Source organism: Doryrhamphus excisus, chromosome 7, assembly GCF_030265055.1.
Source record: "Doryrhamphus excisus isolate RoL2022-K1 chromosome 7, RoL_Dexc_1.0, whole genome shotgun sequence".
Taxonomy (NCBI): Eukaryota; Metazoa; Chordata; class Actinopteri; order Syngnathiformes; family Syngnathidae; genus Doryrhamphus; species Doryrhamphus excisus.
This window is the reverse complement of record NC_080472.1, coordinates 22,406,479-22,421,443: the sequence shown is the minus strand read 5'-3', so window position 1 is coordinate 22,421,443 and position 14,965 is coordinate 22,406,479. Positions and strand designations below refer to the sequence as shown.

Sequence of the window (14,965 nt, the reverse complement as noted above, 5' to 3'; positions counted from 1 at the left end):
AGACTAAACACTACTAGTAGTAATACATCAAAACATAATATGACAAGACTAAACACTACTAGTAGTAATACATCAAAACATAATATGACAAAACTAAACACTACTAGTAGTAATACATCAAAACATAATATGACAAGACTAAACACTACTAGTAGTAATACATCAAAACATAATATGACAAAACTAAACACTACTAGTAGTAATACATCAAAACATAATATGACAAGACTAAACACTACTAGTAGTAATACATCAAAACATAATATGACAAAACTAAACACTACTAGTAGTAATACATCAAAACAACACTACTAGTAGTAATACATCAAAACATAATATGACAAAACTAAACACTACTAGTAGTAATACATCAAAACAACACTACTAGTAGAAATACATCAAAACATAATATGACAAGACTAAACACTACTAGTAGTAATACATCAAAACATAATATGACAAAACTAAACACTACTAGTAGTAATACATCAAAACACAATAGGACAAAACTAAACACTAGTAGTAGTAATACATCAAAACCAGACTACTAGTAGTAATACATCAAAACATAATATGACTAAAGACTAAACACTACTAGTAGTAATACATCAAAACATAATATGACAAGACTAAACACTACTAGTAGTAATACATCAAAACATAATATGACAAAACTAAACACTACTAGTAGTAATACATCAAAACAACACTACTAGTAGTAATACATCAAAACATAATATGACAAGACTAAACACTACTAGTAGTAATACATCAAAACAACACTACTAGTAGTAATACATCAAAACACTATGACTAAAGACTAAACACTACTAGTAGTAATACATCAAAACACTACTAAACACTACTAGTAGTAATACATCAAAACACTACTAAACACTACTAGTAGTAATACATCAAAACATAATATGACAAGACTAAACACTACTAGTAGTAATACATCAAAACAACACTACTAGTAGTAATACATCAAAACAACACTACTAGTAGTAATACATCAAAACATAATATGACAAAACTAAATACTACTAGTAGTAATACATCAAAACATAATATGACTAGACTAAACACTACTAGTAGTAATACATCAAAACATAATATGACAAGACTAAACACTACTAGTAGTAATACATCAAAACATAATATGACAAGACTAAACACTACTAGTAGTAATACATCAAAACACAATAGGACAAAACTAAACACTACTAGTAGTAATACATCAAAACAACACTACTAGTAGTAATACATCAAAACATAATATGACAAGACTAAACACTACTAGTAGTAATACATCAAAACAACACTACTAGTAGTAATACATCAAAACAACACTACTAGTAGTAATACATCAAAACATAATATGACAAGACTAAAAACTACTAGTAGTAATACATCAAAACATAATATGACAAAACTAAACACTACTAGTAGTAATACATCAAAACATAATATGACAAAACTAAACGCTACTAGTAGTAATACATCAAAACATAATATGACAAAACTAAACGCTACAAGTAGTAATACATCAAAACAACACTACTAGTAGTAATACATCAAAACATAATATGACTAAAGGCTAAACACTACTAGTAGTAATACATCAAAACATAATATGACAAAACTAAACACTACTAGTAGTAATACATCAAAACATAATATGACAAGACTAAACACTACTAGTAGTAATACATCAAAACATTTAATTTAATTTAATTATTTTAAAAAATATTTTTTAATTTATTTTAAAATGTATTACAATTATTATTAAAAATTATTAAAAAATATAATTATTTCAAGCATTCTAAAAGGACTTTTTACTGATGTTAGTTACTTTGTTCCACAAAAATACTCTTCTGATGGTGATAAGTCAGGGACTGTAGTATACTCTATATACTTTTTTCACTGCTAATAGAATGTAAACATTTGAGCAGGATCTTGAGACATAATTAAATTTATTTTTATGTTTTTTTTGTTGTAAATTTAAAGCTGGATGTTAAAGCTTTATTTATCCAAATGCTACACTTTTTTTGTTTTTACAGAGTAATAGGTAATAAGAGTAATAAGAGTAGTTTTACAGAGTTTTTCCAGGAAATAATCTTTAACTACAAGAAAAAAAAAATAAAATATTGCCTCGTTAACAGTATCGTGATATATCGTATGGTAAATGTCAAATACCACAGATTTTTTTAAATTATAGATTTCACAAATTTTGACCTTATTCTTCTAGAAAAGACTTTGTCATAATATCATAAGTTATTCCTTTTTAACCGGGAATGGTACTAATACACACAGAAGTACACCAGCCGGTGATGTGGGTGTAGTACTAGAGGTCCTGGAGGATTCTGGGTTGGCTTTTTCTTAACCTTTGAGGACAAAACCCGCTTTGATGGCCACCCAGAATGTTCCTGACTCTGGTTTGTGATCTCCTCCCTTTTGGTGTCACTTTGTGTTTGATCTGAAGACCACAGCAATGGGATGGAATCGAACTCAAAGTCTTCCATGCTCCTCCTCATGCTTCTCCAGGTTCCTGGTCAGCTTCATGGTGGACGCCAGGGGCGGCTCCATGAGAGGAAGTCGTCACAACGGTATGCGTATCATCATCCCGCCCAGGAAGTGCACGGCACCGACGCGGATCACCTGCCGTCTGGTCAAGAGGCACAAGCTGGCCTCGCCGCCCCCCATGGTGGAGGGGGAGGGTCTGGCCAGCAGGCTGGTGGAGGTCGGCCCGGCCGGAGCTCAATTCCTGGGGTAGGATGTGACGCTTGTTCTCGCTTCGCTAAATCAGCTTGGTCCACTTTGGTTGGACGACATCTTCCCTGCGCTTCCTGCCGCCGCCATTTCCCGCCATTTGCCTTTCCACCGGAGTGTGTGTCGATTTTTTTACAGTTTAAGATTATAAAACAAATGTAAACATTTAGCCCCGCCCACTTCACTCTGATTGGTCTCCTCCTGTAAGTCTGACATTTGATGGAAATTTGACATCGGGCTTCAAAATGACGTCCACCATGTTGTCGCTTTATCAAGGTGTGTTCTGCTGGAAATGTGTCTTCATTCGTGGACGTCTGCGTCCCCTCAGCTCACCAGAGTGTGTATTGTGTGTGTATTTGTGTGTGTGTATTTGTGTGTGTTTGATTGACGGACGCAGTAAGCTACATCTTCCCAGACAGCCGCCAGCTCTTAATGAAGGCGAGAGCCTGGTTAGTCCAGTGCTCCAGCTGGGACCCAGAGGAACTAGATTTGTTGGGTAGGAACAAAGACATAGCATCGCCCCCTCTTGTCCCCCCCTCCCATGACCGCCCCTACCAACCCACACCCGCCACTGCACCCCTCGCTGCTCCTCCCCGTCACGACACGGCAGGCTGAATCATGCATTTTAAGTTCACGAAGGTCATGTATGGTTGCCGTGTAGTTTTGGGAAGAAATTGGGAATGTTATGTAACGGTGACATGTGGACGCTATACGGACAAAACTGTTGGGTGACATTCCAACCTTTCCAACCTCCAACCCTAGTAGATATCTACATCTGTTGGATGGACTGGTAACCCCACACGGCTTCCCCTCGCCCATAAACTTGGGCGCCTTGTGGCACAAAGATCATGAGGTGCGTTATCGGACATGAGGTCAATACCGAAATTTTGCCAAAAAAAAAACCCATCACCCATTGACAATAATTATCGTCCATTTGTGAGAACCGGTCCTAGTTCCACACCAAACAGAGAAGTTCTTATTCCCACAAAGTAGGAACCCTAGAACGGATTCGTGAAGAGCTGTGACTCCATACTTTGGTCCACATGTAAGAAAATGTGACTTGTAGGTTTCAGTTCTTCCTCAAACTACACCGATTACAGTAAGAGGGTTTGAAACCATCGCCTTACTTCGCATTTCATTGCCAGGGTTTTTTTTTGTCACGGACTTTGGTCTACAATGGCTGGTTTTGGACCGGACTACGCTTTTTAGGCTTCTTTTCATTCTGCTTCCTATAAACCGTAGGGTATTTTACTTTAGGTTGACTTCTTGTATTACGATGATAAGACTCATTATACTGAAGACTAGATGGTCATTGTGGTCTTGGTCTTGGTCTTGGTCTTGGTCTTGGACCAACCAACGAAAAAAAAATGCAAAAATTATCGTCTTGGGCCGACGTTCCAGAACCGAAGAGTGACAGTTTGACCATTGTCAAACTTTTGTTACGTCCTCACAACCAACCTTTGTCACTCTTAACCCTTAGAAGCACAAGTGGGGCAAAAATGACCCAATCAGGTTGTTTTCTTGAAATATCTTTGTCATGAAAAATTTTTATCATTTCATATTCCAGGTATTCCTCAAAAAACATGTTTTTCATATCATGCCGTTCATATTTTTAACTTATCTTTTATACATTTTAAGAAATTTTAGTTTTTGTGTTACTACCCCAACCTTCCATAAGTGGGTCAAAAATGACCCGGTCAGGTTGTTTTCTTGAAATATCTAAAATTGTTATAATTTCATATTCCAGGTATTCCTCAAAAAACAAGTTTTTCATATCATGCTGTTTTCATGCTGAAAAATTTTAACTTATTTTTTTATACATTTTAAGAAATTTTAGTTTTTGTCTTACTACCCCAACCTTCCATAAGTGGGGCAAAAATGACCCGGTCAGGTTGTTTTCTTGAAATATCTAAAATTGTTATAATTTCATATTCCAGGTATTCCTCAAAAAACATGTTTTGGATATCATGCAGTTCACATTTTCAACTTATCTTTTATCAATTTTAAGAAATTTTTGTTTTTGTGTTCCTACCCCAACCTTCCATAAGTGGGTCAAAAATGACCCGGTCAGGTTGTTTTCTTGAAATATCTTCATAATGAAAAATTGTTATAATTTCATATTCCAGGTATTCCTCAAAAAACATATTTTTCATATCATGCCGTTCACATTTTTAACTTATTTTTTTATACATTTTAAGAATTTTTTGTTTTTGTGTTACTACCCCAACCTTCCATAAGTGGGTCAAAAATGACCCGGTCTTGAAATATCTTTGTAATGAAATTTTTTTTATCATTTCATATTCTAGGTATTCCTCAAAAAACATGTTTTTGATATCATGCTGTTTTCATGCTGAAAAATTTGAACTTATCTATTATACATTTTAAGAAATTTCAGTTTTTGTGTTACTACCCCAGCCTTCCATAAGTGCGTCAAAAATGACCCGGTCAGGTTGTTTTCTTGAAATATCTTTGTAATGAAAAATTGTTATCATTTCATATTCCAGGTATTCCTCAAAAAACATATTTTTGATATCATGCCATTGACATTTTTAACTTCCCTTTATGCAACACACAATGGATCCTCACATTTTCTATTGTTGTACGGGGTCATTTTCTTTTTCAAAGATGTAAAAAAGTGAAAAATGAAGATGTTTCTAACATGAAATCATTCTTGTGTGGTCCTAAATATAATACCAAATATCATACGAGTGCCAATTTTGCCATTTTGGTTAGGAATAATCCTAACCAAAATGGCAAAATTGGCATAAAAAGGCATTGATGGGTCATTTATGGGTGATTTTTGACCCACTTATGGAAGAGTGTAGGGTCCAGTCACTCGTGCATCTGAGGGTTAAGATCAGTATCGTAAGTAGTAGGGTGACGTCACGCCGGCTGTGTCGACTTTGTTTATTCCGTCTTTGCGATCTCCGAACGTAAACCCACGGTTTAGTCTTGTGCTTCTACCAGTTGTCCATCAGTTGTCCATCAGTTGTGTGTGGTTTTTGCGTTTGTTTCCGCTTGGCTTGTGTTGTGATCATGCTTTCCTGCTCGGAGCAGTCGTAAGGTTTCTCTTCTTCACTCCTCGTTTCTGTGCAGCTCATGCCAAGCTTTGAACATCCTGAATGTGCCATCGATCGATTGGAAAGCCGTGTTTCTAACAAGAAATTCAGTTGGGTGTCACTCGGAGTCAGACGCACCGCTGTCTCTTCATTGATTGGTCAATCGGTTGTTGATGATGAAACAAAGAAAGACGGTGATTTAAAAAACATACATCAAAATACAACAACCATTACAATACAATACAATACAATACAATACAATGCAAACAAACAACCCAGATTATAAGACCGGGGCTGGAGCTGGTCATCGGTTTGAGCACAAATTAAATAAAATTAAAAAAAAAAAAAAATTTTATTCCAAAATGATGAAATAAAATAAATATAATGACGAAAATGGTAATATTAATAATGATTATAATGATGGTAATAATGATAAAGATTATAACAATAATGATAATAATGGGCGGCACGGTGGTCAAGTGGTTAGCGCGCAGACCTCACAGCTCGGAGACCAGGGTTCAATTCCACCCTCGGCTCATCTCTGTGTGGAGTTTGCATGTTCTCCCCGTGCATGCGTGGGTTTCTCTCCGGGTACTCCGGTTTCCTCCCACATTCCAAAAACATGCTAGGTTAATTAGCCACTCCAAATTGTCCATAGGTATGAATGTGAGTGTGAATGGTTGTTTGTCTATATGTGCCCTGGGATTGGCTGGCCACCAGTCCAGGGTGTACCCCGCCTCTCGCCCGAAGACAGTTGGGATAGGCTCCAGCACTCCCGCAACCCTTGTAAGGATAAGCGGTAGAAAATGAATGAATGAATGATGTTATGTTGTTTTGCAAATTTGGAGTGGTCACACCGGAGCACGAGGGGATAGAAAAGAAGAAAAAAGAAAACAGAGGGGGGGAGTGCATTTTTAGACAAAATGTCTAAACAACGATGCTACTCCGGTTTCCTTCGCCTCCGTGTACCCCGCCTCTTGCCCAAAGACAGCTGGGATAGGCTCCAGCATCCCCCGCGACCCTCGTGAGGAAAAGCGGTAGAAAATGAATGAATGAATGATAATAATAATAACGATAATAATATTACAATGATAATAATATGATAATAAAATGTTGCGTTGAATCAACGGGCAGCTTCCGGTGTGCCAACAACTGTAACTCTTGCTAAAAACATGGCTGACCCCCCCAGCAGAACCACAGTCCTTTCACACCTGCACCTACTTTATCTGTAGATGGTAGAGCAATGGATGGATGCTGCTTTGTTAGACCTGTTGGTAGAGTTAGTGGAACGTGTCAGTGGAAGCTGTCACTGCTAGCCACGGTAGATCATGCTAAGTGATGGCGTCTCTCCGCCCAGGCCCGTCATAGTGGAGATCCCCCACTTTGGATCCATGCGGGGGCAGGAGAGAGAACTCATCCTCCTGCGAAGTGAGAACGGAGAAACCTGGAAGGAGCATCTGTACGACTGTAAGACCGAGGACCTGCGTCAGCTCCTCAATGGGATGGATGAAGGTAAAGACCTGCGAGAAAGACGGTTAGTGTCATCGTAACGGGACTGATCCGCTCCTGCGCATGGGGCTTGAACCAGGGGCCACCGAATGGGCGTCATGCGGGCTAGGCATCGAGTTGTCAAATTTATGTTCAGGTGTCACCTATGACACCATGGTGGCGTCCATAACATGATGTCCCGTCCATCCGTTTTCCTTCGTTTATCCGGGTCTCGGGGGCAGCAGTCTCAGTAGGGAAGCCCAGACTTCCCGGTCTTGGGGTACACCAAGGCTGGACTTACTACTGGCAAAGCGAACCAGGCTCCTGCCCCGTTTGTACAAGGGCCGGATAGCACGTTGTAGTGCACCACCAATCCCGTATTCCCAGAGCACCCCCTAAAGGACGCCACGAGGGACACGGTGGAATGCCTTTTCCAGGTCCACAAAGCACCTTTGTGACCACAAAGCGCCCTTGGTCCAGTGTTCCACGACCAGGACGAAAACCGCATTAGACCTCTTGTAACAAAGGTTCGACCAACGGTCTTACCCTTCTCTCCATCCATTTTCCTTCGCTTATCCGGGTCTCGGGGGCAGCAGTCTCAGTAGGGAAGCCCAGACTTCCCGGTCTTGGGGGACACCAAGGCTGGACTTACTACTGGCAATGCGAACCATGCTCCTGCCCCGTTTGTACAAGGACCGGATAGCACGTTGTAGCGCACCACCAATCCCGTATTCCCAGAGCACCCCCTAAAGGATGCCACAAGGGGACACGGTGGAATGCCTTTTCCAGGTCCACAAAGCACCTTTGTGACCACAAAGCGCCCTTGGTCCAGTGTTCCACGACAAGGACGAAAACCGCATTAGACCTCTTGTAACAAAGGTTCGACCAACGGTCTTACCCTTCTCTCCATCCATTTTCCTTCGCTTATCCGGGTCTCGGGGGCAGCAGTCTCAGTAGGGAAGCCCAGACTTCCCGGTCCGGGGGGACACCAAGGCTGGACTTACTACTGGCAATGCGAACCAGGCTCCTGCCCCATTTGTACAAGGACCGGATAGCACGTTGTAGCGCACCACCAATCCCGTACTCCCGCAGCACCCCCTAAAGGACGCCACGAGGGACACGGTCGAAAGCCTTTTCCAGGTCCACAAAGCACATGTAGACCAGTTGGGCAAACTCCCATTCCACCCTCAAGCACCCTCGTGAGGGTATAGAACTGGTCCAGTGTTCTACGACCAGGCCGAAAACCACATTGGACCGTTTGTAGCAAAGATTCAACCAACGGTCTCCGGCACCCTGGAATAGACTTTCCCAGGGAGCCCGAGGAGTGTGATCCCCCTATAGTTGGAACACACCCTCCGGTCACCCTTCTTAAAAAGGGGGACCACCACCCCGGTCTGCCAATCCAAAGGGTCCGTTCCCGACTTCCATGCAATGTTGAAGAGATGAGCCAAGAGCCAAGACAGTCCCTCAACATCCAGAGCCTTGAGGAATTCCGTGCGGAACTCGTCCACCCCCGGAGCTTTGCCACTGAGGAGCGTCTTGTCTTACATGACGTTTTTTTTATTGACATGTAGAACTGGACAACACCGAGGAGCTGCAGAAGAAAAGGATCTGCCGCATCATCACCAAAGACTTCCCTCAGTACTTTGCCGTGGTGTCCCGGATAAGGCAGGAAACCCATCAGATGGGACCCGAGGGTGGGACGCTCTGCAGCCGGAGTGTCCCGTCAGTTCAGGCCTCCTTTCCGGAGGGGGCGTTAACCAAGAAGATCAAGGTTGGACTGCAGGTGAGTGGACTAAGAACATATGTAAACAGGAAGTAAATCACATGATGAGTGACAGTGGTTTCCACCCTATCAGGCCCAGCCTGTCCCGGACGAGACCGTGAAAAAAATCCTTGGCAACCGAGCCACCTTCAGCCCGATTGTGACGGTGGAACCCCGAAGGAGGAAGTTCCATAAGCCCATCACCATGACAATCCCGGTTCCACCTCTCTCGGGGGAGGGGCTTTCCAATGGATATAAAGGAGACTGCACTCCATGCCTCCGCCTTCTTTGCAGCATCACAGGTAATGGTCATGGTCATGGTAATGGTAATGGTAATGGTAATGGTAATGGTAATGGTTTAATTTCATTTGAACATGCATCAGATTCCAATTGAGTGCATCCCATAATCAGTTCCCAGTTCCACATGTCCAAAAGGAGTAGGAAGAAGCAAAGCTTATTAAATCCTACCCCTCCATCTGGTACTTATACAATCATTAACTGTTACATTTGTTCACTTCCTGCTTTCCTAATATAGTTTAATTTATTTTTGGGAATTTTTTACTTTTAAAAAAATTTTTTTTGTTCACTTCCTGCTCTCCTAATATAGTTAATTTTTTTTTTTACTTTTTAAAAAAATATATATATTTTTGTTCACTTCCTGCTTTCCTAATATAGTTAAATTTATTTTGGGGGATTTTTTACTTTTTTTTTTTTTTAAATGTTTTTCACTCACTTCCTGCTTCCCTAATATAGCTTAATTTTTTTGGGAGGGGGGTTCCTTTTTTAAAAAATAAATTGTTTTTCAGTCACTTCCTGCTTTCCAAATATAGTTTAATTTTTTACTTTAAAAAAATGTTTTTTCGTTCACTTCCTGCTCTCCTAATATAGTTTATTTTTTAATTTTTTACTTTAAAAAAAATTTTTTTTGTTCACTTCCTGCTTTCTTTAATGTATTTTTGGGGATTTTTTACTTTTTTTAATTGTTTTGCATTCACTTCCTGCTTCCCAAATATAGTTAATTTTTTTATTTTTTACTTTTTTTTATTTTAGTTTTATTTAATCTATTATTATCAAAGCATCTTTTTAGTGTGACCATTTCTTCTCTGACCTTTCTAATGATTTCGTCTGTACTCCCCCCAGAACAAAAAGCAGTGGTATCATCCGTAAATAATACCAGCTTTAAGTCTTCTTTAAGTCTTACTATTGTGATTGTAGATGGTGGGACTAGTAGTGATGTTGACGTGTGTCGTCCACGTACTAAGTCACTGAGATGTTGGAGCTACATCGCTTTGTCACCTGAATCTGTCACACAACCCCACCCAAGACGCCATCCTGTCGCCAATCGTATTTCACTGTCGCTCAGGTGGTACGTCGCCGGCACAGTGGGAAGACATCACGGGCACGACTCCCCTCACCTTCGTCAACGACTGCGTCTCCTTCACGACCAACGTCTCTGCCAGGTTCTGGCTCGCTGACTGCCACCAGATCCCGGAGACGGTGGGCTTGGCCTCGCAGCTGTACAGGGAACTGATCTGCGTGCCCTACATGGCCAAGTTTGTGGTCTTTGCCAAGATGAACGACCCGGTGGAGTCCAGGCTCAGGTGCTTCTGTATGACGGACGACAAGGTGGACAAGACTTTGGAACAGCAGGAGAACTTTGAGGAGGTGGCCAGGAGCAAAGACATCGAAGTGCGTGCTTGTGAAATCGAATTAGGGCGGCTCTTGATGGTTTTGGTTTTAATTTTGGTTTTAACTTCAGGTTCTGGAAGGTCGGCCCATTTACGTGGATTGTTACGGCAACTTGGCTCCTCTGACCAAAAGTGGTCAGCAGTTGGTCCTAAACTTCTACGCCTTCAAGGAGAACCGGTTGCCATTCTGCGTCAAGGTAACACTCAAGCTAGGGATGTTCAATAACATCTAACATGTCATGCTAGCGGTCGAGTGGTTAGCGCGCAGACCTCACAGCTAGGAGACCAGGGTTCAATTCCACCCTCGGCTCATCTCTGTGTGGAGTTTGCATGTTCTCCCCGTGCATGCGTGGGTTTTCCACGGGTACTCCGGTTTCCTCCCACATTCCAAAAACATGCTAGGTTAATTAGCCACTCCAAATTGTCCATAGGTATGAATGTGAGTGTGAATGGTTGTTTGTCTATATGTGCCCTGTGATTGGCTGGCCACCAGTCCAGGGTGGACCCCGCCTCTCGCCTGAAGACAGCTGGGATAGGCTCCAGCACCCCCGCAACCCTTGTAATGATAAGCAGTAGAAAATGAATGAATGAATGATGTTTTGTTGTTTTGCAAATTTGGAGTGGTCAGACCGGAGCAGGAGGGGATAGAAAAGAAGAAAAAAGAAAACAGTGGGGGGTGCATTTTTAGACAAAATGCCACCAGTCCAGGGTGGACCCTGCCTCTCGCCTGAAGACAGCTGGGATAGGCTCCAGCAGTGAGGAAAAAGCGGTAGAAAATGAATGAATGATGTTTTGTTGTTTTGCAAATTTGGAGTGGTCAGACCGGAGCAGGAGGGAATAGAAAAGAAGAAAAAAAGAAAACAGTGGGGGGGGGGGTGCATTTTTAGACAAAATGCCACCAGTCCAGGGTGGACCCTGCCTCTCGCCTGAAGACAGCTGGGATAGGCTCCAGCAGTGAGGAAAAAGCGGTAGAAAATGAATGAATGATGTTTTGTTGTTTTGCAAATTTGGAGTGGTCAGACCGGAGCAGGAGGGGATAGAAAAGAAGAAAAAAGAAAACAGTGTGGGGGGGGGGGTGCATTTTTAGACAAAATGCCACCAGTCCAGGGTGGACCCTGCCTCTCGCCCGAAGACAGCTGGGATAGGCTCCAGCAGTGAGGAAAAAGCGGTAGAAAATGAATGAATGATGTTTTGTTGTTTTGCAAATTTGGAGTGGTCAGACCGGAGCAGGAGGGGATAGAAAAGAAGAAAAAAGAAAACGGGGGGTGCATTTTTAGACAAAATGCCACCAGTCCAGGGTGGACCCCGCCTCTCGCCCGAAGACAGCTGGGATAGGCTCCAGCAGTGAGGAAAAAGCGGTAGAAAATGAATGAATGATGTTTTGTTGTTTTGCAAATTTGGAGTGGTCAGACCGGAGCAGGAGGGGATAGAAAAGAAGAAAAAAGAAAACAGTCCACCAGTCCAGGGTGGACCCGGCCTCTTGCCCGAAGACAGCTGGGATAGGCTCCAGCAGTGAGGAAAAAGCGGTAGAAAATGAATGAATGATGTTTTGTTGTTTTGCAAATTTGGAGTGCTCAGACCGGAGCAGGAGGGGATAGAAAAGAAGAAAAAAGAAAACAGTCTACCAGTCCAGGGTGGACCCCGCCTCTCGCCCGTAGACAGCTGGGATAGGCTCCAGCAGTGAGGAAAAAGCGGTAGAAAATGAATGAATGGTGTTTTGTTGTTTTGCAAATTTGGAGTGGTCAGACCGGAGCAGGAGGGGATAGAAAAGAAGAAAAAGAAAACAGTCTACCAGTCCCGCCTCTCGCCCGAAGACAGCTGGGATAGGCTCCAGCAGTGATGAAAAAGCAGTAGAAAATGAATGAATGAATGTCATGCTAGCTTTTAAAAGAATGGAGGTCATCTAACAGCCGATAATGTAGTTGCTTCGGGAATTGATCGACCCTGCAGGTTCACTGTCGATACTCGTTATGCCGCTCTGTTGCTTCTGCTTGTAGCGAACTAGAACCCGTTCATGGGAACACCGCTAATTAGGACATGTTTAATCGAGGGCCATGTCATTATAACGCTAGTACATAAGAAAATAATATAGGAATCTTATCATTACGACACGTAAAAGAAGCCATTTCCCCGCACCCCCGCAGGTTCGAGACCCCAGCCAGGAGCCGTGCGGCCGTCTCAGCTTCCTCAAAGACTCCAAGAGCACAAAAGGCCTTCCGCAAACGGCCGTGTGCAACCTGAACATCACGCTTCCCGCCGCCAGAAAGGTAAGGTGGAAGTCTCCGTGTCGTGTCGTCACTTCCATAACCATCCTCACCGTCAGGGAAGTAAGAGCTTTAGCTAGGCTAAAGACGGAGGTGGTGGTCCAAACTGTGTCTTTTATCTGTTTAAGGCTTCTCTAATCAAGTTTCGTATCAAGTGGTTTCTTGTCATTGGCTGTTTTGATTTTTTTACGAATGTTTTAATTTGAATGCTTTTTGGCTTATATGGGGCTTTTATGCGGCAATATATTTTTTGTTTGCTATCGGCTGGCTTTGATATTTGCATTCGACTTTTCATTTGCTGACTTGTGGTGATTTTTTTTTTTTTTTTTCTTTGCTGAGTTTGCCACAATGGCTTCTCATCAGCGCTGGAGCTTCTGTCAATCACTCTCCTTTTTCACACCCTGATGTTTCTCCTCCCCCCTTCCTCCCTGCTTTCCATTATGTTACTACCCTGTTTCTGCAATGCATCTTGGGGGAACCAGGAAATGGAGTCAGATGCCGAGGATGAGGTAAACCACACCCCCTTCCCCCACCATCTGCTAATTCTGTAGCAGCCCCGCTCTGCTTAGCGTAGCCTTAGCCTAGCATCTCGCCGCTTTCCGCAAGGAAAATATCGTCATTTTCCTTGATCAAAGTGCTGACTTTTGCATGATATATAAATATTTGCTTTTAGTCCATTTAATAATACTTTTTAAGATTACATACCTGTCTTTTAAGGCCTTTTTAAATTGTATCTACAAACTTTGTTGCTAATGTAAACAGCGCTATCTGGACAAAAGCTAATGATGTCACGCCACTAAATTAGCTAAACTAAATTAAGTCGATTATGTTTGCTGAAATGTGACGCAGTGAAGTCAGGATGAAGTCTGTTGGATCCGGCGTGCAGCGACGCAGCACTGATAGCCATTTTTCTTGTTTGCTATTGTTGCAGACTGAAAAGCCCGAGCGACGTCATACCTTTGCATCTCTAGCCTTACGTAAGCGCTACAGCTATCTGGCCGAGCCTGCACTGAGTGAGTTTGTCACAATTTCACTAACAAAAAAAAAAAAAAAAAAAAAAAAAACTCGTTATTACACTTATGTAATATTAAGGCGTTGTATGTAGTAAATGAGTATTTCTCTCCTGACACCACATACACTGTCCACATGCTTGTTTATGGTACATGTTTTTTATGCATGCGTTAATGGATGTTTTTTGGGGAATTTGTGTGCCGTGCTTGCTGAAGTTGTTGACATATTTGATTTTTTATTTTTTTTTTATTTTCTTTGACCGTTCGACTCCATGTTGAAGGTTTGTCAATGGGGGGCGGAGGGAGTCAAAGAAAAGAAATGGTTGATTTTTCAGTTCTCACATCTCGTTTTGGCTTTGTGATGACGTGGCAGCTTCATTTGCGGAGTGTTGAGTTTGGCTGTTTGGTTGTTTTTTTTTATTTGGTTCTGCACAATCTCATGCATGACAAAATGGGATAAAGCATTTTGTCAAGAAGGAAAAAGGGGAAACTGCGGACCTTGGCTTTTTTTTTTTTTTTTTTTTTTTTATTACTTCTGGTCTGATCTGTCTTTGGGAAGCTGAAATGGGACCAAACAGATAAAAGGCACTTTTATAAAGGGGTTTGAAATAAGAACCAGGATCCATATGTTGTTGTTTTTATAGTCATTCTGGTGCATTTGACATTTTTCTGTTGCTAATTCAGCGACATTGTTGTCATTTATTTTGCTGCTTTGTTGGGCTTTAAACCATCTTTTCTGTTGCGGTCGTTGTCGTCGTCGATGTTCGTGTCATGATACGGTTTTTAATTCCATCTTCAATCATTACTGAAATATGTGAGCACCTCATGAAATTGCTGTTTGTTCTTCCTTGAATACCAAGACTGCTTCACTGACCAACTCTCCCTCCTCTGATCTCTTCTTTTTTTTTCATTTCCCAAC

At 41.7% G+C, this 14,965-nt stretch overlaps 1 protein-coding gene across 6 annotated transcripts in view; it reads left to right on the top strand.

Annotated features, from left to right (window-relative positions):
* Nucleotides 1–14,965, top strand: part of LOC131132465 (ankyrin-3-like) — an 88,640-nt gene that overhangs the window by 51,727 nt on the left and 21,948 nt on the right. For 3 of the 6 annotated variants that reach the window (XM_058078102.1, XM_058078104.1, XM_058078103.1), the window contains 8 exons: nt 2,548–2,772; nt 7,189–7,343; nt 8,894–9,105; nt 9,179–9,386; nt 10,448–10,773; nt 10,844–10,969; nt 12,917–13,039; nt 13,968–14,049. In XM_058078102.1, coding sequence (XP_057934085.1) covers nt 2,548–2,772; nt 7,189–7,343; nt 8,894–9,105; nt 9,179–9,386; nt 10,448–10,773; nt 10,844–10,969; nt 12,917–13,039; nt 13,968–14,049 — 1,457 coding nt within the window. Of the gene's footprint in view, nt 1–2,547; nt 2,773–3,169; nt 3,269–7,188; nt 7,344–8,893; nt 9,106–9,178; nt 9,387–10,447; nt 10,774–10,843; nt 10,970–12,916; nt 13,040–13,518; nt 13,546–13,967; nt 14,050–14,965 lie in introns of all 6 variants that reach the window. The other 3 variants (XM_058078101.1, XM_058078105.1, XM_058078106.1) reach the window with 2 other exon arrangements.